Consider the following 21,656-nt stretch of genomic DNA (forward strand, 5'->3'; position numbering starts at 1 on the left):
TAATGTGCATCCGTATACAATACTTACTTTTAACAAAGCACAATGCTTACATTCCACAGTATTCAATCCATGAAAAGAAAAGAATTTCTTTCAGTTATATAGAATTAAACTAAAACCCACAAAATAAAATGCTTTAATTTTCATCGTCGTGGTATAATACGTTCCAGGAAGCACCCGTATTCATAATAGTCACTTTAAAATAGAAAACAGAAGATAGGTAAAACTTGAGAAAAAATTTTGCTCCGACAGATAACTGAAACGGTTGACAACGATGAAGAATGCAACTAATGCATTCAAAATGAAAAAGGACATTCGGTCATGGATAGCTTGCCTTAAGCAGCAAATACAGTGTAAAAGGATGTAACTGATAGCTTAATTGAGAAACCATTGTGATTTGAACCGATTCACAAGTTATTGATCACGTTGAAAACTTTATGGAGTAACGAAATTTGAAACCATCAATTTGTGTTTGAGGCAAAATTATTCTTCTCTTAGGCACTAGTCATGCTGAAGAATGACCTTTTGATGGCGATTTTAGTGTTTTGGATGGTAAACTTAAATTCTTTTTGAGGCACAATAATTCCTCTCTCCAGGTACTAGTCATGCTGAAGAATGCCTTTTGGCTGGCACTCACCAACTTTCATTGTCCACCAAGAATCATTGTCCAACTACGAGTAGCAGAAGACGTGAAAGACCCGTTAATTTGACGCTACTATTGCACTGACCTGCCTCTCCGAAACCAAAACCCTCAGAAAACGCAAAGAATAAGCACTCATTCCACGACCACACATATTAAATTGCCCTCCTTTTCTGCTCTAAGTACCACAAAGATGTTCCTAATCGGTCATCTACCGAGCAATCTCTAAGTCTTACTCAAGCCCGAGTGCACCCTCCAAAAAGCAAAGAGGCTCTCGTCCGAAAAGAACAGCACTCCACAATTCAAGCACAAAAAAATAGAAAAGGTAAGAAAGGAGGACCCTCTTCGAGAAATATGAAGTGAGTGAAAGCGGCCGCAACAAAGGAGTCCCCCGGCTACTAAAAGAGAAAAAAAGGAAAAACGATGAAGTGGGATAGAAAGAGAGGGGTGGTACCCGGGAACGCCAAGTTAGCATTCCCCATCTGTGTGCTGAACATGCAGAAAAGAGCTAACTGAATAGTGAGATTCAGCAAATCCTGCTATTTCAGGAAACAGATAAGCGATGCCTCGGGAACGGATAATCCCTAAGCGGGATTAACTCCTTAAACTCCCAGAGGACATTGAATCCGAAGAACCAACTGTATGAATTGCATATTTTGAATCTGATCTGTACGCACACTAAAAATTATAAATTCTATGACTCAATACACACTCGGAACTATAGCTATGTATTTAGCATGAAATGAACCTGCGTATGTTTCAATAAAACCTGTAGCAGAAGTCATGCATACTATTTTAGAAATTCTCAACAAACAATATGACCAAAGCAGTTCACATTGTAATCCTTCACTACAAAACCATAGACAGTTTTTAAAGTCACTAAAATCAGTTGGACACACAAAATCTGTGGACACTGTAACAACGAGGCAAAAAAATTCAGTTAACTTTACATATTTACTGTAGAAGTTCTATAACGAAATCTATGGACACAATGAACATTCTGTAAAAAATAACTAAATCTACAGACACAGTAGATGTTATGCAGAATTAGCTTCACATAGACAGAAGATATTCTGTAGAAGTACTACGGCCAGCTTCCAGCGTTTCAACCTTATAAAGACAAGACACTCGTCTTTACTATGCATAGAGGGGAGGACTCAGCATATTAGATACTACAGAAAACTATAGAGTATAATTGATCTTCTGAAGAGTCATTACAGTCAGCTAGCTCAGTAGACACAATGATCATTCTCTAGTACTGAGTCTACAAACACTTCAGACGTTCTGCAGATTTGAGGCAGTCAATTTTACAGATTACAGACACATTAAAGGGAACTTCTACAAATACCGCAAACAATGCTCAATAGGTAGTTATTTCCCACTATATCAAAGAGATGATAGTGGTAATAGTAATACGCGTAAGGTTTGTACGATTTATAGATAAATATCCGTGGGTTTAACAAACATTGTCTGAAGACATTGTGAAGAAGTTTCATGAAATCTGTAATCTCAATGGGATGTACAGGCAATTTGCAACCTATCTGTAGATATTACCCAGAGAATATTTCAAAATCATCAGCACGTCAGCTCATGCGATACTGCCATGTAGGAATTTATAGGGTCTGCAGACGCTATTTCGGTACTCTTGCTTTTATTCTAATGACACTTTTGGCTATGTTTCTCTTTATTTATTCGGTATACTGGGATTTTTAGGGGAGTGTTAACTTTATTTACGATATTTTCTCTTTCGAACGGAAATTTTTAAGGACTTATGTTTAAATTTTAACGGGGATTTTTAGGAACTGTCGACAGTATTCTGACTGAAAAGTGAACTCTACTTTTTTTTTCTTCTTTCATTCAAGCCTGATTGTTGAACGCGCGTAACTTGATATAACTTTTATTTTCGAGGGTAGACCGTGCAAAGCCTGGCGACGCAACTAGTGATAAGTGAATAGAAGACACTTACTTAAATCGTCATAAAACTTATAAGTTATGTAGTTCAGAGACTTTTAAAAAGAATAAAATTATTGACAGTCAGTTTCAGCTATTAAGGTAGGTAGTTAATCTCATCAGGAAGTCATTCTTTATAAAAAAAAATCAACTAAGCAGCAATTGAAAGAAAGCACACAACGAAACGCGTTTTTTGCCGCTTATGTCATTTGCCCCCGTGCCCCCGATATCGAAATATGAGGTCTTAAAAGTTGGGCAAATGTTAAAAATAAATTGCAAAATTTAGCAAGAAATGGACACTTAAACCGTTACTGTAGCTTCGCAAATGTTAAAAAATATTGAAATTCCGATCAACGTTTCCAGAACCTTCCATTTCTTAAAATTTCATCCGACTGTAAGGCTTTATATTTCGATAATAGGGGGACGTGACAAATGATTTGTGTGTCAAAAAAACATGTTTCACTAAGATCTTTCAAATTGACACTTTATTTATGTATTTATTTTTATTTTATTTATTTATTTTATTTTATTTTATTTATTTATTTTTTATTTTTTTTGTCATTATTACGCTACTAAGAAAATTGCCCGTCAAGATATGACGGATGAAAATTGCTTCTATATTTGAGCGAAGCAATTGCCTGTTTGGTGGTATTTTTATGGTTGAAATTTTAACCCTAACTCCAGTGGATTAACCTTAACTCCAGTAGATAGCGTTCATTGTTGACCGTTTTTTCGTTTCTTCAATCTCCCAAAATGAGTCTTACTAGTCAAGTTAGCCTTGTCAAAATAAAACATTTCCCTGCAAGTCAAATATTACCAAAAAAGATTCAATTTATCATGCCGTGGCGCGAATTTCATTGTTAATGACGTCAGGAGTGTTATCCGATCATTCGCTATTATATATATATATGAGGATTACTGTGGTTCCCTGGTTAGTTACTATCTCCAGTTATCGTATTAGCAGTCGCAGTTGATGATAGTTATTTCCTTTCACAATTAACTGCAACCATCAGTCACAGTGCACAACAGATACCTTTCTGCGTAACCACGCTCCATCTTTTTCCATCCCGCGCTTGGCATCGGGGAGGTGGAGAACGTCACCCCTCTTTACGAACGCTCGTGCCCTTAACCCCTGGCCCCGTTTCTGGTACCACAGGAAACGCAGCTGGCTTATCTCGTTTTTTAAAACATTGGAACGGCATGTCGGGGCTATTAACGACCGACTGACAGATCCCTTCCTCCGCCGTTATGGATGTGGTTGGCGAAATGGCAATTCTGTGGGATCAGGTTCACGTCGAAGTTGGCGAAAATTAACTCACGAGACTTCGCAGACAACTTGGTAGAGCATACTCTTTGAGTAATCTGATAAAAAGCAGTGTGGCACACTGAACCCCGATGGGAAGGTCACTGTGACCTTCCAAAAAGTGCCTTATTTGGAAAATTTTCTCGGATGATTTGGCAAAATTTGGAGTCCCATTTGGCAAAATTGAGACTTTCCGCCCTCACAAAAATTTAATCCCTCGCCGAACTTTTCTGACTGAAAGTATAATGGAATTCCATGAATTCTCCCGCAGTACATCTAGTATTTATTCAGAATAGAATCATAAAAATTACCTGAATATAGCTGCTTAGAGTATAAATATTTATTTTCCAACGTAAATGTTACTCTACAAGACAGCTTAACAAAATAGTGACATTTATTTCCTTAAAAATGAATAGAATAATGAAGTACCAAAGAAAAGAAGGTGATGATAAATTTCAGTTTCTAAGTAATAGACTGATTTGAATTTCTAAACTGAGATGCAGAAATTGGAATTCATGCTTCAGAAAGTGATGACAATGAATTCAATGTTCCAAAATAAAATGGTTATTACATTGATCAGAAATGGGGTGGTTTCCTTCAGTCAAAAGTACTACTTTTTAGTCATTGAAATGGATAGAATAAGCAAAAAAAAAAAAACATGGACCCATAAAATACTTTTGTTTTTCCAACAGTTTTTTTTAATTATTTTTTTTTTAATGCCCGGTTTTTCAAACAAGGCGTGGTCTTGATGATGTCACAAATGATGCACTTTGCCGCATTTTTCTACCACGTTTCCACGTTATGATAATCAAGAAGCGAATTAAATATTGTGCTCTACGCTTGCTATCAACCATATCGTTGTCAATACACGTGAGTAAAGATGCGAATTAAATATTTTGCACTGTGAATGGCAACACTGAATGGCATTTCATCATTTGTGATGTCATCGGCAAGAAATGTAAACAATGAAAGCGCACCGATTTAAGTATTTTTTTTTTTTAAATGTTAAACTTAAACAAATTATTTAAAAAATGGTCAGATCCTATGTTTTTAAGCATGCTCTTCAAGAAAAATATACTTTTAAAATTTTGGAAACGATCCCATTAGAGAAAGGAAAGCGTGAAAAAGCCATTGAGTGCAATTCTCGTCAGCCTCGAATTTTGGTCATGTGACGAATTTGAAATCAAATTATTGAATAGGACGAAATTTCGCTCACATGACCGGTCGAAAATGAAATAGAATAAGGGCAGAAGGATTGCCCAGACTTTTTGTTGTGCTAACACCCTCCCATGCCATAAAAAAACTTTACTACATTATTTTTCATTTATATTATTATTTTCCTTATCTCATCCAAGCACAACCTATGATAATTAAAGTTAATTAATCTAAAGGAAATATAATATACATATATTTTTTCTCTCAAGAGGAGGGAGAAAAATTGATTTCCTTAGTTAAGGTTTAAAAAATAAATACATTAAGCAACCCAGCTGAAATACGAGTGTTTCCCAGAAATGAAACGATAAAACTTATTTTGGGTTTACCATTTGAAAGACAAAAATTGAAGTTTGAAATTCAAATATACACAGCAGTTCTTTTCAGAACCGCATGATCTGCTACAACAACGTAGAAAAGGTAGAGACTTTTTTTTGTACGCTTAAATTTTAATAAAAACAATTGCTGCGAACACTGCATTAGAAAGTTACTTCTCGAAATTTAATTTTTGTCTCAGTCATTTTACGATCCATGATAAATACACGTTTAAACATCTGCTTCTCTTTATCGCCGACTTTTGTATTTCCGGATCCCGTAAAAGTTAATACCAAAAAAACAGAAAACAATATTTACGAGTTAGTTACATTACTGTGTGGTCAAATACACATGAAAGCAGAAGTACGAAATCCATCTGTTGTTTGTTCCGTGAAAATTCGTAGTTACCCCCAACCATTCCTTAATGTAATTATGGCTTTATTTGATTCACGTACCAGGTCTAAAAAGGAGACAACTCAAAAGAAGATAAAAACTACAGACCAAAATTATGTATCAACAAATGAAATAAATCTTTTGGTCAGAAAACATAAAATAATAATGTAAACACAACTTTACGATTTTCAATTACCTGGTCAAAAATATAGATACTTTGGTAAAATGTAAAATTAGCGATAGAAGTAATGAATCATCAAATGAAATAAACGTCATTTCGTCAGAAAATGTTGCTTTTAACTACACTTCTTTGCTTTTTTAGGGGGAGAGTATGTAAAAATTATATAAATTGAAATCCCGTTACAACGAATACCAATGCAACGAAATATCCGTTTTAAAATGTTCAGTCTTATTTTAATTTCTATGACAGTATTGAAATTCCATTAAAACGTAACAACAGACAAAATTTTCGGTCCCTTGAAGTTTTTTGTAACGGGATTTCACTGTATATATCGTCACCTCAGAGCAACATTGAGACATCTAATCCCAGTAATAACACTGAGATATCCAACTGTTGCTCTGAGGCGACGATATATGGAAAATCTTTTAAAAAATGTTAATAGTTATCATAATAACTTCAAAAATACTGTCAGACATTCTTTTTGAAAAATACACTATTATTCATTCTTCTAATGTCATTTAAGTTTATATCTGTTTTTTTCACAAGGTTCTTATATATATATATATATATATATATATATATATATATATATATATATATATATATATATATATATATATATATATATATATATATATATATATATATATATATATATATATTTGTAAAAAAAGGGGGGTTCATTCTGACGAAATAGTAATATTCTCCTTGTTGACAACTTAACAGTGCTTACTCTGCCTAAACTTAAAATTAAAATTCAGAAGTACATTCGAAATTAGTTGCTTTATTTTACCCAACCTACCTAAATCAATCCCAAAACGAACTTTTCCTAGTTTGTATTTCACAATTAGGGCAATATTGAAACAGTTCGCCTCCCGCGCTAAACTTTAAAAACTCTACGTCCAAGGTAGTATTCTTTATTTAGACAGAAGACCTAGAACTAAGCTGCACAAAACAAATAAACAATGAAGTTACATGTGACAATTGATAGAATCTTCCTCTCTTTTGCGTAGAACTATCTCCCTACCTCTCTAACCGAACTACCTTCACAAGAACAACCTAAGACTTTGGGGTTCTTTAAATAGAGCATCGACTGATAGACAAAATACTGAATTCTGCCAAAAGAAATAGCAGTTACAGTTAGAAAGTAAGGTAGGCTCAACGTGGTTAACTCTTGAAGTAGACGGAGAGAGTTCTTTTATTTGGATAAACGTCAACAACGGATGTCAAAAATCCAACAGATATCAGCTGTTTGCAAAAGATGGATTCTGTCAATGTTTCAATCGAAACACTTAAATGCAACTAAAAACGTTAAGCTTCGCTTCAGAGGTTTTGTAGTGAAATCACGCCTGGACATATATGAAACAACGAAACTTGAATGTACCTTAGGGTTTTAGAAGGATTTTCAAATAATCAGTAATGCTTTTTTAAATATCATGAAATAGTTGCGCAGCGTTTTTTCTTCATAGAGATAGTTTTCTTGCAGAAATTCCCTTTAAGAAAAGGATGAAAGTATTCTAAGCTATTTTGTTTTAAGCAAGGAATAAAAAAAATTCAAGCTTTCGGTTCAACGCTGCAATGTTGTCGCTCGCAACAAAAGTGGGAACTGTTTCTTCATTAATGAAAATAGAGACTACGTTCAATTTACCAAAAACATCAGCAGATTCTATGATTTTATCGATTATCGTCAATCAGCAAAACATTGAACACTGCTGAAGGCATTGATGTGTTTTGTTTCAGTTAAAAAAACTTTTACTGCAGTGTGAAGGTAAACGGCAGTATCTGTAGAAATGAGTTTTCGAGATATTTGAAGAAATATCCGTTGGATTCAATACTAACAATAGGGAAATGTTAGAATTTGACGTTTTGTTTCGCGCCTTTTTTTTTTTTTTTTTTTTTTTGGCGGAAACCAAATAAGCAAGTTTGTACAATAAAGCTAACGTGCAACAAATGACAAAATTCAAAACAATTAAAAATGAAGAATTTGCAGTTACTGCCCTTTACCTGTACACGGCAGTTTAGTTCATCTGCAAGTTCATACAATTTTTAAAAATGTTTTAGCAGGGTTCGCTGATATATCATTCGATATATATCCGATATTTATTTTGATAATATCGTGATATTTTGATATTTATCTTTTCAACTAAGATATTATCAATATAAAACTAAAAATTACCCATAGTAATTTTGTTGATTTATTACTAAAAATAACCAGAGTTTGTACTATATTTTTATGATGTATTAATGCATCATTAATGTAACTAAGTAAGATAATATTCCTTTTTGTTTTATGTTCATAAAATTGTTAACGGTGTAATAACTTGAATTCATATTAAAAGTGCCTAATTAAATATTAAATTGATAAGGGAAAAAAATGTCTTATGACTGCGCACCAACTAATGCATATTTTTTATTTATTTCTGAATTATACAACTGTGTACAAGTAGCTAACAGAAGAAAAACGAGTAAAACAAGTAATGCTAAATTAACTACATTAAAATTGATAAAAATGTAAAATGAATTGTTATATATATGGTAATTAAAGAAACCTTAATTTTAAGTCTACATATTGTAATAACGATATAAGAAAATAAAGAGTGATTTGAGGTTGTATTTATTATTTTGAAGACTTTAGTTTCTGCTTATTGAAAATATCGGATTTATATCAAAATATCCGATATATATATCAAAATATCGAATAGTTTCCATATTTTCGAAAATATCACGATATTTTCGATCCCTGCGTTTTAGATAGTGAACGTATTTTGTATGGAAAAATTGTGATTTTGTGCTGATGACCTATGTCATCATAAATCTTGCTCAATAGTCTTGACAGGAGGGATCGAGACCAAACAAAATTGAAACCAATGTTTCAAAAATTTCATCAAAAACTTTCTTCAAATCGGATAGCCCTTTTTTTTTTTGGTTAAGCTGGCACAGCGATGCAAAAAAAAAAAAAAAAAAATACTACTTCAGTATGGAGCAGCATTTTAAATCTTTTGATACTGATCTTTTTCTGAAATTACTGAGTAAAATAATAAATTTATGCAACGGTTAACTCCGGGCGGAACCCTTCTTATTCCTCGACGGAACCTACTTTGGGAATAACTGAATTAGATGATAATTTCTTGTTTGCATTGGAAGATCGATAATTTAAATTTTAGGGAATTTATAGATATGTTCACAAAATAACAGCATTTAATCATAAAATGAAATAAAATGAGTTACTAAAATACACTTCAAAAAAAAAAAAAAAAAAGAAGAAGAAGAATAGCATTGTAACCAATCAAAACTGCTCGAAGAAAAGATCTTCACATTAATCAAAGTTTGTTGTTAATTGTATTTAAGTTTAGGCTGTAATATTTTTAGAAATTGCACTGTTAATTTGAAACAGAATCTTCTCCAACTAAAATATTTTTGTAATAGACGATGACAGTGATTAAAATCTTTTATTAGCTTCTGATGATTATGTTAAAACTAGAAAATCGCCCGTCTAGGTATGACGGGTGAAAATTGCTTCTACATTTGAACGCATCAATTGCCTGTTTGGTGATATTTTGATAGTTGAAATTTTAACCCTAACTCCAGTGGATTAACCCTAAACCCCAGTAGATAGCGTTCATTTTTGACTACTTTTTTTGTTTCTTCATTCTCCTAAAATTAGTCTTGGCAGTAAAACAATCAAGTTACCGGATCCAGCTAAGCCTCGTCAAAATAAAGCATTTCCCTGCATGTCAAACATTACCAAAAAATATTAACCAATAATCATGCTATGGCGCGGGTTTCATTTTTCATGACATAAGAACATTACTCGATCAGGGAATTCACTATTAAGTATATGAGAATCATTTTACTTGTGTGCGTGATATTTTCCAATCTTTTTTTAAGTAACTCAAACTAATCTCATACACTTTGCAAGCAATGCCAATAAATTCAATATTTACAAAAACGTAAACCACTTAATATTCGCAAAACATCTCACGAGTGCTTCGTTTCATAAGTTATTTTCACCTAACACATCCAGCAAGTTGATTACCGATACAAACTTTTCAGCAACTTTTGCGCCATTTTTTTTTTTTTTTCCTTTCACAAATAGCTAATCCTGGACTGCTTTTCTAAGCAAAATCCATCCCGCATTGCAATATCCAGCGCTGGAAAATATCCGAGAAATAATACCTTTCGGGAAAATTCCCCGGAGGGAAAATCGATCCCAGAATTTTTGTTTCGTTTTCTTGGAAACGTAAACTTTGTTCTGCGTTTTCGAAGCTACGGCCTTGTCTGGTGCAAGCGATAACGGGCCGCCGAGCGCAGAGCAAACAACCTCGAACGGGCAGAGCGTAATTATGATTAATTACACATTTCGAACCATTTTTAAAATATCGGTGCCAGAGTTTAAAAGAGGGGGCTTGAGATTGCCCTAGAGTGAGAGAGATGTTAGAGGAAAACGACGTAACATAATAGGCAATTTGAAAAATTACTCGGCGTAAGCGATAGAAATTCAATTTCTTTGCCTTTGCCATCCTACGAAAATAAGATTATCGTATTGATAATAACAGTGTACGAGATAATTAGACGAAAATCTGAAAAGTTTCCTCGCAAATGAGTATTTTTTTGTAGACATGCTGAGCACCATAAATCATGCATTTGAGCTACTTTCAACAGAGCCTATTTAATCTTTAGTATCTATGCTCTTAAATACATTCTAAAAGATAAATTAGTTTAAATAAATATTATTTAGGGAAGTATAATACCTGCCACTATTTTTTTTAGTGTTTTTGCATTATCATGAAACGAGATAGTATTTTAATTTAATTGCTTTTAAAATTAGTCAAATAACATATCGTCGCCTCAGAGCAATAGTAAGACATCTAATCCCAGAAATAACTCTAAGATATCCTACTGTTGCTCTGAGGCGACGATATGAGGCAGTAAGAAGAAAATGGATGAAAGTGGACTCTTTCAAGTTTTTGAGTTTAACGCGTTTAAAGATAAAGTCCCACTTTAAAGCTTTCAGTGAAAAGTTTTTCTAAATCATGCTGTGTAACAGCACCTACCGGGGGTTCTTCGAAAACTGAGTGATTCATTTAAGAAAGTTTTATGACTAAGGAGGAAACGATCATCACTAAAGGATGAATTCTAAAGATGAGGAGAAAATCCTAATATCTAGGGGTAATCTTAATTAGTGAAAAAACCCTAATCGCGGAGAGAAAGTAAAGGACGTCTTTATCACAGGAAGAACAACTGCATTAAATGCCAGAGAGAAAAAAAATTAAATAAGTGACAAAAAGCAATCTTTTAACCGAAAAAAGGAAAAAATCATATCTAAGGAGAAAAAAATGAAATTCAAATGATTAAAGAGAAATTCCTTATGACTAAGGGTAGAAAAGAGTTTTGAAATTGATTGAAATAAAAGTCATTATAGTTATGAGAAGAACTCCGCTTTTTGAACAAAAAATATTAGCAAGTAGTGCGAGACCAGACTTTGGTGTTCAAAGCGTATTTAGTTTCAAACGCGAGTGTGAATTGACATTTGCACAAAAGCAATACATTTTTTAAGCTTCATTGTGCTACACAAAGAGTGCTAAATATCTCTCATTTCAGCCAGGGCTGAGGAGTCGGAGTCGAAGAGTGGGAGTCGGACTAACTTTTGGGCTTCGGAGTCGAATTCGGGAGTCGAAGGTTTAAAATTTCAAGAGTCGGAGTCGACCATTTTCCCCAAAGTCCGCAACTTTGCCAGTGCTTGTGAAGTCGGAGTCAGACTGATTTTGAGGAAAAGGAGTCGAAGTCAAAGACTCTAAAATTCCCGGAGTCGCATTTTTCCTCCGACTTCGCAGTCCTGGTTTCAAACAAGCCCAGGGACGTGCACAGAAATTTTGGGACCCGTCACAAATGACTTTTCCGGGCCACCCTCCATATTCCTTACCCATATATTTCACCACTAGTTTTAAAATATTGAACCCCGTTCAGGCTCGGGACCGGGCCAACAGGTGCCCCCCCCCCCCCCCCACTTCCCTGTGCACGCCTCTGACCAAGCCGCCCATGACTGCATCTACGTTTATTTTATCTCGCCTAAGTGCATACAACCCCCATCCCCCAAATCAAAACGGTCCTAGCATTACCTACAGTTCTAAGAATTGTAACGTACTACTACACAGTTTATACTCCAAATTTCAAACATTACATGCGTTTTCAGCGAAAGAAGAAAAAATTATCGTTGAAAACAAACAGATTGAATTCATAGCCGTGATAGGGCTTAGTCAACAAACCGAGGAACTTTACAGCCCCATGGGGTCCATAACTAGCAAACGTCGGAGGTTTAAGGAGGCTTGAGTAAACGCGCACTTCTCTGTCTTTATCTGAAGAGAAAGAGGATGTCAACAAATCGCGAGGCCCATATTCCCCGCCGAAAGACGTAAACATTGCGCACCTGAAACGATAATAGGGAATAAAACGATCCATCCAACGATAAGGGGGAGCGCAAGGGGGACGGAAGAGTTCCAGATGGAGTGATTTATTCCCAGATTTTGATCACGGGGATCTGATGATTTTATTATAAAAGTAATGGATGATAAAAGATTTTCAACACCTTTCCTTGGGGTTTAGCTATTTATTACCAAGTAACTAAGCACTTTCATGGAACTACATATTTTTTCCATATTTTAGAAATTTAAAAGAAAATTTATTGGATTGCTTAACTACGGCAACGAAGTTTATAAAATTAAAAAAAATTTTCCTGTGTGGGGGGGGGGGGAGGAAACAATTGCGAAAAAAGAAAAGAAAAAAAAAACGAGAAAATTATAAAATAATTAAATGAAAAAAAAAATAATAAAATATAGATACAATTGTGCAAACAAAACCAAAAGTACTTTTATAATTGAAATAATTTTTGTTAAAAAATTGCCAATAGAAATATTAAAATGTTTACAGATAAATCTCTCATCTACGTAAAACCGAAGCATATGAATTGCTTTTATTAAAAAAAAAAGACATGTAAAAGAAAATTTATTTTATAGCTGAAATATGTTGCAAAATCACTGAAATTGTTAACATAACAAAATAATCTGATCGAAAAAGATAGAAAATCGTTCTAAAAAATGAAATGAGTAACCATAGAATGGAAACCAAAAACCCACATCAAACTATACCCAGATAAGAATTTCAACATCTTTCTATTCAAACTGTTTAGGATGAAAAATTAGCAGAAATAACGAACGACATACCTCATATTAAAAAGATGGTAATGATTCCGCAAAAAAAAAGTTTTAAAAGTCAAAGTGATGAAATGCTGTCATTGATTAAATAAACAGACCGTTGTAAAATATGGCAAGGTATTCGCTTTTGTTCTAACTGCCGACTTTCACCTAACTTAAAAATTATACTTGTAAATTTTACTTATTTTGTATGTTAAATAAAGAAGACATTTTATGTCGGCTGAATAACAGAACTGAAATTTAAGTCGATTCTTGCGAAGTACACGACAGCAAAAGATGAGTATAATTAGGCTTGCCATATTTCTGAAACTTTCAACCGGGACGCCCCCCCCCCCCCCCCCCCAGCCGTTGCGAGTATTCAAAAGGATACACATCTCTGGTTGGTTTTTAGTGCATTAGAGGGTAGTTAATTTTTAATTTGGATTCGTGGTAACTAACTTTGGACCTAAACCAGGGAAGATAATAATTGACACAAGCAGATAAATTTAACCATTTTTTTCCTACAATTTAATACATTAATGTTACTTTCGGAAGAAGAGACATTTTCAATCAGGAATAAGATTTTCAGTATTTACATGTACTTATTATTGGCTAGGACAGGACGTTTTATAGAAGAGTCTTCTGGTTTTAATCTTAAAGTAAAAATCCTCACAAGCTAATCCGATATTAAATTTTGCAAGTCAAACACTTCTTTGTTACAAATAGCAAAGTAATTATCCTAAGTAATCCTTTACAGTTAGATTTTTTGGTCTCAAAATCTGTAATAAAATTTATCTTTTCCCGGGACGTGAAGTAAACCGGCAAGGATTTTTGTCCTGACCTGCCACCGGGATTTTGTCTAAAACCCGGACGCATGGCAAGCCTAGGTAAAATGAAAAAGAAAATAATAAAACGTGCTTGAAAAATGTTTTGAATAAAATGATTGAAATAAAAAACAATAAGTCTACCTGAAGAGTAACTTATCTTGTGCTTCAATGAAAGTTATGTAAAAGTGTATTCATTAAGTACATATTTTCCGTTATTAAAAGTATACATATCTACTTTAATGCAAATAATTAGAAATTAACAAATTGCTTTTTTTTTTTTTTTTTTTTTTTGAGATATGACTTAAAAACAGGGTTGCAGAGACGGAGTCAGACTGATTTTATGGAAAGGAGTCGGAGTCGAGAGTTGAAGTTGTCAGTCATTTTGTCCGCAACTCTGCCAGCTCTACCGAATACGAGTCGGATTGATTTTTAGGTAAAAGAGCAGGAGTCGAAGAATCGAAATTATCACGAGTTGGGATTAGTCATCTTCTCTCAGCCTCCACAATCGTGCATTAAAACACGAAACAAAATGTCAAACTGAACGTTATTTCCTGTTGAGTTTTTACCAAAAGAAGGAAGAATACGTAACACGTTTATTTTTACCGCAGAGCCAATTCAAGATAATTAATTCTTAGCGTATCAATTCCAAGAGATGTAATCAATAGCACTGAAACGTTAAATATTATAATCTAAAATTGATTACGTGCAGTCAATGAAATGAAAAATGTATATGTGAATCACTTTTAAAATCTAATTTGTAAGCATCTTGAAGTTCTGAATAGAAATGTTTTGTTTCAGTTTTTACAAAATTACCCTTTGGTTTCAAAACACAATAGGCACAAATTCATGTATGTAGATAAGCCCCAGAACCGCTGGCCTTGGAGATGATACTTAGTTGGAATAATTCGCTTCGATCGTACGAAAAAAAAACTTCCCCACTGACCCAGTCAACTGGAATTTGACCCCGACCTTTGGGGTGCAGCGGGGTCAAGGGAAACGAAAGGTAACATTCGTTCCAGCTCCCCTCAAGAGAGATAATTGCTGGTTCGATCTCAAATTCTTTTACAGTTTGCTAAAATTAATTTTTGCAGTATCAGCGCTTGAAAATAAACCAGGTTTGAAATAATTACTTCGCTAAGTTTTTTTTTTTTTGGATATCACGCAAATTAGATTTTTCATTCTCATAGTCTAGAGTTCAGATTTTTTTTAAATCGATCAAATTCAAACCTAACTCAAAACGTTCATTTAATCAGTATCAAATCAGTCATTTGATTTAGCATCTTAAAAAGCAACGATTCTCAATCTCGTTAAAATACTTTAACTGTTGAAGCTAGTCACAGGTTTGTATCTCCATGACTAAATATTTCCCAACAATCTCTTTTAAAACAGCGTCACAACAAGCACTTGTTACTCAGGGACACCCCGATTGGAGGTCACTGTGACTTCCCCAAAATTTCCTTATTCGGCAAACTTTGTCTGACGATTCGACAAAATTATCATCAATCGGCGAAATTTGGGTCTCCATTTCTGAAATTATCATCATTCGGCAAAATCTGGAGTTCCATTCGGCAAGTTGAGAATTTAATCAGTCCCAAAAATTAAGTTCGGAGCCCCCCTGTTTTTAGTTACTGTAATTTTTTCCTTCCACTATAAAATTAAATTTTCTTGCAACGTACATTTAATTAAAGGACATTACATTTTATACGAGGGAAAACTTTATTGTTACCTGCTCTTTCAATCATAAACTTCGAAACTAATAACTAACTGAATTTAACGAGCAACATCCTTAGTGTATTCGTGCTCGTTCTTGCCACAGCTCGTAATTGGCTGGGGTGGGAGGAGGCGCTAAAGGAATACATAACCGCAACGTTTTTGTGATCAAGCGAAAAGAATGACAAAAATAACGTAATTATTAGCCAAAAAAAAAGTTTCCTTGCTCATTTTTTCTAATTTTTTTTCTAAAACATAATGACATCATATTTTATTTTTTTAATATGAGTGCTGGCTTCCACATTGTTACATTCACTTTTCATTATTCTCTTGGATCAAGCTATGTTATACACGATAATTTTTTGTTGATAAGTGACAAATCAAGAAAACTTAAAAAAATTCTAACATATTCTGAGGATTAGATTTTTTTTTTTAAATATAATTTTATATCTAACCTTTATCGCCAAACTTTCCATAGTTTTCATATGTTTTTTTTTTTTTTTTGAAATGGATTGTAAAAAATGTATGTTTAAAGAGGAAATAAACAAATAATTATGCATCCTCCTACATTAAACTAAACAATTATAACACATCACCACTAGCGCAGTCAGAAATACCTTCTGTGGGGGGGGGGGGGGGGGGTGAGCAAAAATACCTTCTGGAGGTTTTTTTTTTTTTTTTGATCAAAAATATCTTCTGAAAGGGTTTTTTTGATCAAAACAGCCCTTTCATATGCATAAACTACTGTATTAGAATTTGCACTTATGTTAAAACCAATGCCTCTTCGGGGTGTTTTCACTCCCCCCCCCCCTCGCTGCGCCACTGCACATCATCATTGTTTTTTTTTAATACATTTCGCAGTATTATTTAAACTATCTTATTTCATACACCACAGATTTTAATTTTTAAACTTAGATATTTCCCAGCAATAAGTTTTTTTTTTCTTTTCATGCTTGACAAAGCAAATCGCTTGAATTACTATTAATATGGATCTAATATGGGGGTCAAATCCGTCATTTTGGAGAGGATTGTGGGGGCCGAGGGGGTCACATATCCTCTCTTCCATGGGTTTAAAAAAAGTAATTTATTTTCACACATGTCAGCAGTGGCGTACATAGCACACCCTCGTAACCCCCGTGCAAGAGATATGAAGGCGCATGCTCTGAAAAAAAAAGCTATCTTAAAATTTAAAAATATATTTCTTGTGGGGGGGGGGCACACTTTTAAATCTTGCAGGATGCGCACCGAAGTCTATGTACGCTACTGCGTGTGAGCGTGGATTTTGCTGTTTTTCATTGCAATTTTTACTGAGTCTACACCCTTTGCCGCCCCCCAGTCCCAAGGGGAAAGTTTTTAAAGGACGAGCCTGTGTAAAGCGCGAAAGAATGTTGAGTTTTCATACAAGTGATCACAAAACACGCTCTTTGGAAGGAAATTATGAACTACCACAAAAAAAGTTATTCGTAACTTCTGTAATATTTTTTAAAACGATTTTAGAGTCCTTTGATGTTTCAATCTTATATTTGTCAGTTCATTTGATTGTTCTGATGTCTCAAACTTGTAAAAGCTAACTGAAAATTGTTACGAATATGCAAAATATCACAAAGTTAAATAGCAGAGAAATGCAGACACGTGTTTCGGGCTTAGAAGGAAGCCCTTTTTCAGGGATGTCCAAAAGAGGAGGGGTCTTCGCGCAGACTGCGTCATTGAAATATTCAGGGGGTAGTTTTTAGAGGCATTTTTCTCTTCTTTGTGGGAGGGGGGATCGCTCTTGGAAAGTTTTCCCCTTATTCTTGAGGGAGAGGTCAAGCTCGCATTTTTCAATGCAAAAGAGGTGTACTTATAAATGAAAAATATTTATTTTTCATACATAATGCTGTTCATTTTTGATTTACGAAGGGAATAAGTAAGAGCTGTGTAACCTATCAAAACACATCAGACTCATGTTAAAAAAAAGTTCATGAAATTCCAAGTAAATTGCGCAAATTGTTCACAAGTAATCTGTTGATCAATCGTACCAGTTAAAGTGAAAGCAGTTTTTTTTTTTTACTGTGAATTGATTTGAGAAGGTTTGTGTAGGAATTATTTCCCCTTTTGTATAAGCAAAAATAAGTTATCTTTGGTGTTTACACTGTAGAACGGGTAGCCTTTAATTGAAAGTCGATGTTTTCCTTTTTATCTGAAAAAGGTACGAGATCTTTGAAAGTTATAGCACAATTTTAATCAATTTTCTGACAAAACTTGCATGTATCGTATGCATATCATAACAAACAGACTGCATAAATAAAAAATAAAAAGGAGAAAATAGTCTGCCTTCTCGTCGTGAAGGAAAATATGTCTCTGCACGAAACAAAATTTTCCAAATGCAGAACTCCGATTACGCCGAAAGAAATTCTCAGCAATATTTATCACGCTAAATATTCAACAATAGTTTGTCACGGCATTTTCTATCTCTGGTCATCAGGTTAAAGCTTTCAATTTTTTCTCTGAAAGGTTTTTTACGACCTGCACAACATTCACTGCAACTGTATTCGAGATTCCTCATAAAAATTTCATTTATGTCAGAGTGAGGCATCTAAGTATAGAATAGTGTATCGAATTTAGCACTTTTGAAGAGGAAAAAAGTAAGACGAAATATATATATATATATATATATATATATATATATATATATATATATATATGGTTATACTATAAAGATTTTTTTTCCTCTTTGATCTATTAAAAATCTAATGCTTCATGTCAAATTTTATTTTACAATATGTAAATAGTTTCATATTTCAACGGCTATTGATTTAATTTAATCACGTTAGGAAAAGGAAAGTTCGTTTACAAAATGTTAGTTCAAAATAAATATGTTCATAAAGAATAAAAAAATTTGATTTCATTGCATAAAACTATTTTTGAATTACTTATTCGCGTGTTGGGTGTGTTCCTTCTATTGATAATTATAAACAAGAATATCCAAAATACGTAATTTTCATGGGTGCGGTCAAAGCGTATGTAAATTCATATGACGTACATGAACTACAATGTAAAAACTATTATGATCAACAAATTTTAAATCAGCTGATGAATCGGTTCAAACATTATTTCCACAATGATGAGTTTTCGAATACAGTCGACTCCCGCTACAACGCTATTCGACTTACGCGAAATGGCTATAACGCGAATTTTTCGAATTTGTAGCTAACGCGAATTCCTCGTCCACATCACGAATTATTTTTAAAGGAAGTATCGGCTTCGTTATTGTCTACTAAATGCTGGTTTCGTAAATTTTATTACATACGTTTAGCATCACTGACAGCGAAAGTTCCCACACCAAACTAGTTTACACATCTCGCTCCTAATAACTACTCAGTTTCTTTTTCTTTTTTTTTTCACTCTAAATATTAAAGTTGATGAAATATAATGGCATCTTAGGGCACTGTTTCATCTAAAGTTTGAGAAGATGGCAAAGAAAAACAAAGTTTCTGACAAAAAAAGGGGGGGGGGGGGGGGGTTAAGATTCTCGAAATGCTTGAACAACTACCAAGCGTCAACGATAGCACGACACAAATATGAGTGAATCTACCATTTATACTATTAAAAAGTCGAAACAGAAAGATATCCGTAAAAGTTCAGAACCTAGTTTACAAGAGCAGCTTCCATTTTCATAATATTTACTTTACTTAAACATTACTCTGCAAGCTTCAACATATTGATTGTGGTTTAAAGATATTAGGGAGATGAGCTCTTGCCATAAATGGAAACGTTTTAAAGAAAAGTTAAAGCAACAGTATTTAAAAATGTATTAGATAACAATATGATCATGGACCATAAATCATCTTATTTTTTACTCATAAATATTATTACTAATCTATTGTACAGTACTGTTGTAGTGCAGCATTTTATTATTATTACACTCTGTGCGTATCGTGTTGTTTTATATAAAACTTTGATCATTCATTTTGTGCACCTTAAAGTATTTCATGTTGAATAAAACAGTTTTTTATATTTTTCAAATACAGTAAAAGTTGAGTTCTTTGTAAGAAAGCGTAATTTATAGTTGACGGATGCTTTAAAGCAGTTTGAGGGGTGCTTATAAGTGTCTAAAGGAATTTGGTATGCTTCTAAAAAAAATTCATACCGACATTTTTCCACAACGCGAAATTTCGACTTACGCGAGGAGTCTTGGAACGCATCCCTCGCGTAAGTCGGGACCCGACTGTAATCCTTCATTGTAAATAGCGTAAATAAAACAAAACACTCTAAATTTTGTATTAATTTTTCAAGCAAGAGTACATTAAATGAAAAAAAAATCATGTAATTTAATAGTTTCAAAGAAAAATTTTGAAAACTGGGCACCATAAAACTGGAACATTAATTACCGCTTGTTCAAAATAGTTTTTATCCAAAAACTGAACGCGTCTAATTTTTAAGTCAGTATAAACTGCTGCAAGCTTAACTCATTTTAACTTTAATTGTTGACTTTTATTTATTTCTTCGCCTTTGAAATCTTTTTCGAGCACTGGTTACGACAAACGTATAGTATTCATTACCAATCGTTCAAAATACTTGTATTGTACACAGCGCGTATTTTGAATTGGATCCTAATGAACTATCGCAAATATAACCTTCACAGATATCATAATAATTGTTTTCATCGTTTACTGTTGACTTCATAGAAACAAATAAAAAAAATGTACTTTATGGTAATTTTATCGCCATTAAAATCTTTAAAAAAAAAAAAAAAAAACATAATATTACGAATCGTTTATTTTTACGAAAATATTTTGTACATAGTGCACCCTTTGAATTATATCAGAAAAAAGTATCTCAAAAAAAAAATCTTCATTGACTCCCACATTGAGTCACGATAATTGTTGTCCTTTTTAACTTCAATTGTCAACTTAAAAAAGGTAAATATAAAAGCATTTTAATCTACTTTAAAATCTTTCTGGAGCACTGAGCACAACAAAACTGTTTACCTCGTTTAAAATATTTTGGTAGTAAGTAGCGTACTCGGGGGTCCCCGGATGTCGACGGTGGGCTCCTTATCAGTTTGGTCACCGGAACCCCTTCCCCCCATAAAACTTTTAAAACTGATGATCACAAGCCGGGTCCCTATAATCAGAGTGAACTTAACCTGGCAGCATTGTGAAGGCTACACAGATCCTAATCATAGAACTACCAGGTTAGGTTTGCCCCAAAATGTATAAATGGTAGATTTCTGTCGGCTCTCGAAAGACGCTGAGCGCGCTTTGAATTTAATCAAAATAAACTACCACAACTATAATCGTCATTGATTCTCAAGGACTGGAGTCATTTTTTACTTCAGTCATTCAAATTATAAATGTAAATAAAAACTAAAACTTTCACTTACCATCTTCACCCGCTTTAGCAACTGCAGAAACCACCGCAAGGAACGAAATCACTGAGCAAATTACAACGCTGCAATTAATCCATTTCATCTTGACTACTGTCTAATAACCACTTCCACCAACAAAAGAAAACAAAAATCCTTTCTTTCAAAAATTATATGTCACTTAGAAATCATGTCAACTGTAATTTTTCATGTTCAACCAATTTTACGTCACATGTCTCGGAACAAATATTGGATCCATTCTTAGAATCCAAAACGGATATTTTTATGAACAATCTGACGAAAATACTTTTAATTTCAACGCAATAAATAAACTAAACAATTACGGCACTCAGGAGTCATGTCATTTTCAAATTTAGTCAACACAACTGTTTCCTAAAAAGCCACTCGAAAATCTTCATATTTAAATTATAAAGAATAGAGCGCAAAATGTAGTTGCCAAAATCATTTTAGTACACACTGGTTATGAGTTTCCATGGAAAAAAATAAAATATGTGCAGACAAACATCATGTTATGTTCCTTGTCCTTGTGTAAATACTTAAAGAAGCTGCGGAACACATGATACGTAGGGA

At 33.7% G+C, this 21,656-nt stretch overlaps 1 protein-coding gene across 1 annotated transcript in view; it reads right to left on the bottom strand.

Moving 5' to 3' along the window:
* Positions 1-21,192, bottom strand: part of LOC129217375 (netrin receptor UNC5B-like) — a 408,265-nt gene extending 387,073 nt beyond the window's left edge. Inside the window, 1 exon segment of the mRNA XM_054851665.1 lies at positions 21,084-21,192. Coding sequence (XP_054707640.1) covers positions 21,084-21,171 — 88 coding nt within the window. The 5' untranslated portion in view covers positions 21,172-21,192.
* Between the last annotated feature and the right edge of the window lie 464 nt (positions 21,193-21,656).

The sequence above is a fragment of the Uloborus diversus genome, chromosome 2 (genome assembly GCF_026930045.1).
Source record: "Uloborus diversus isolate 005 chromosome 2, Udiv.v.3.1, whole genome shotgun sequence".
NCBI lineage: Eukaryota > Metazoa > Arthropoda > Arachnida > Araneae > Uloboridae > Uloborus > Uloborus diversus.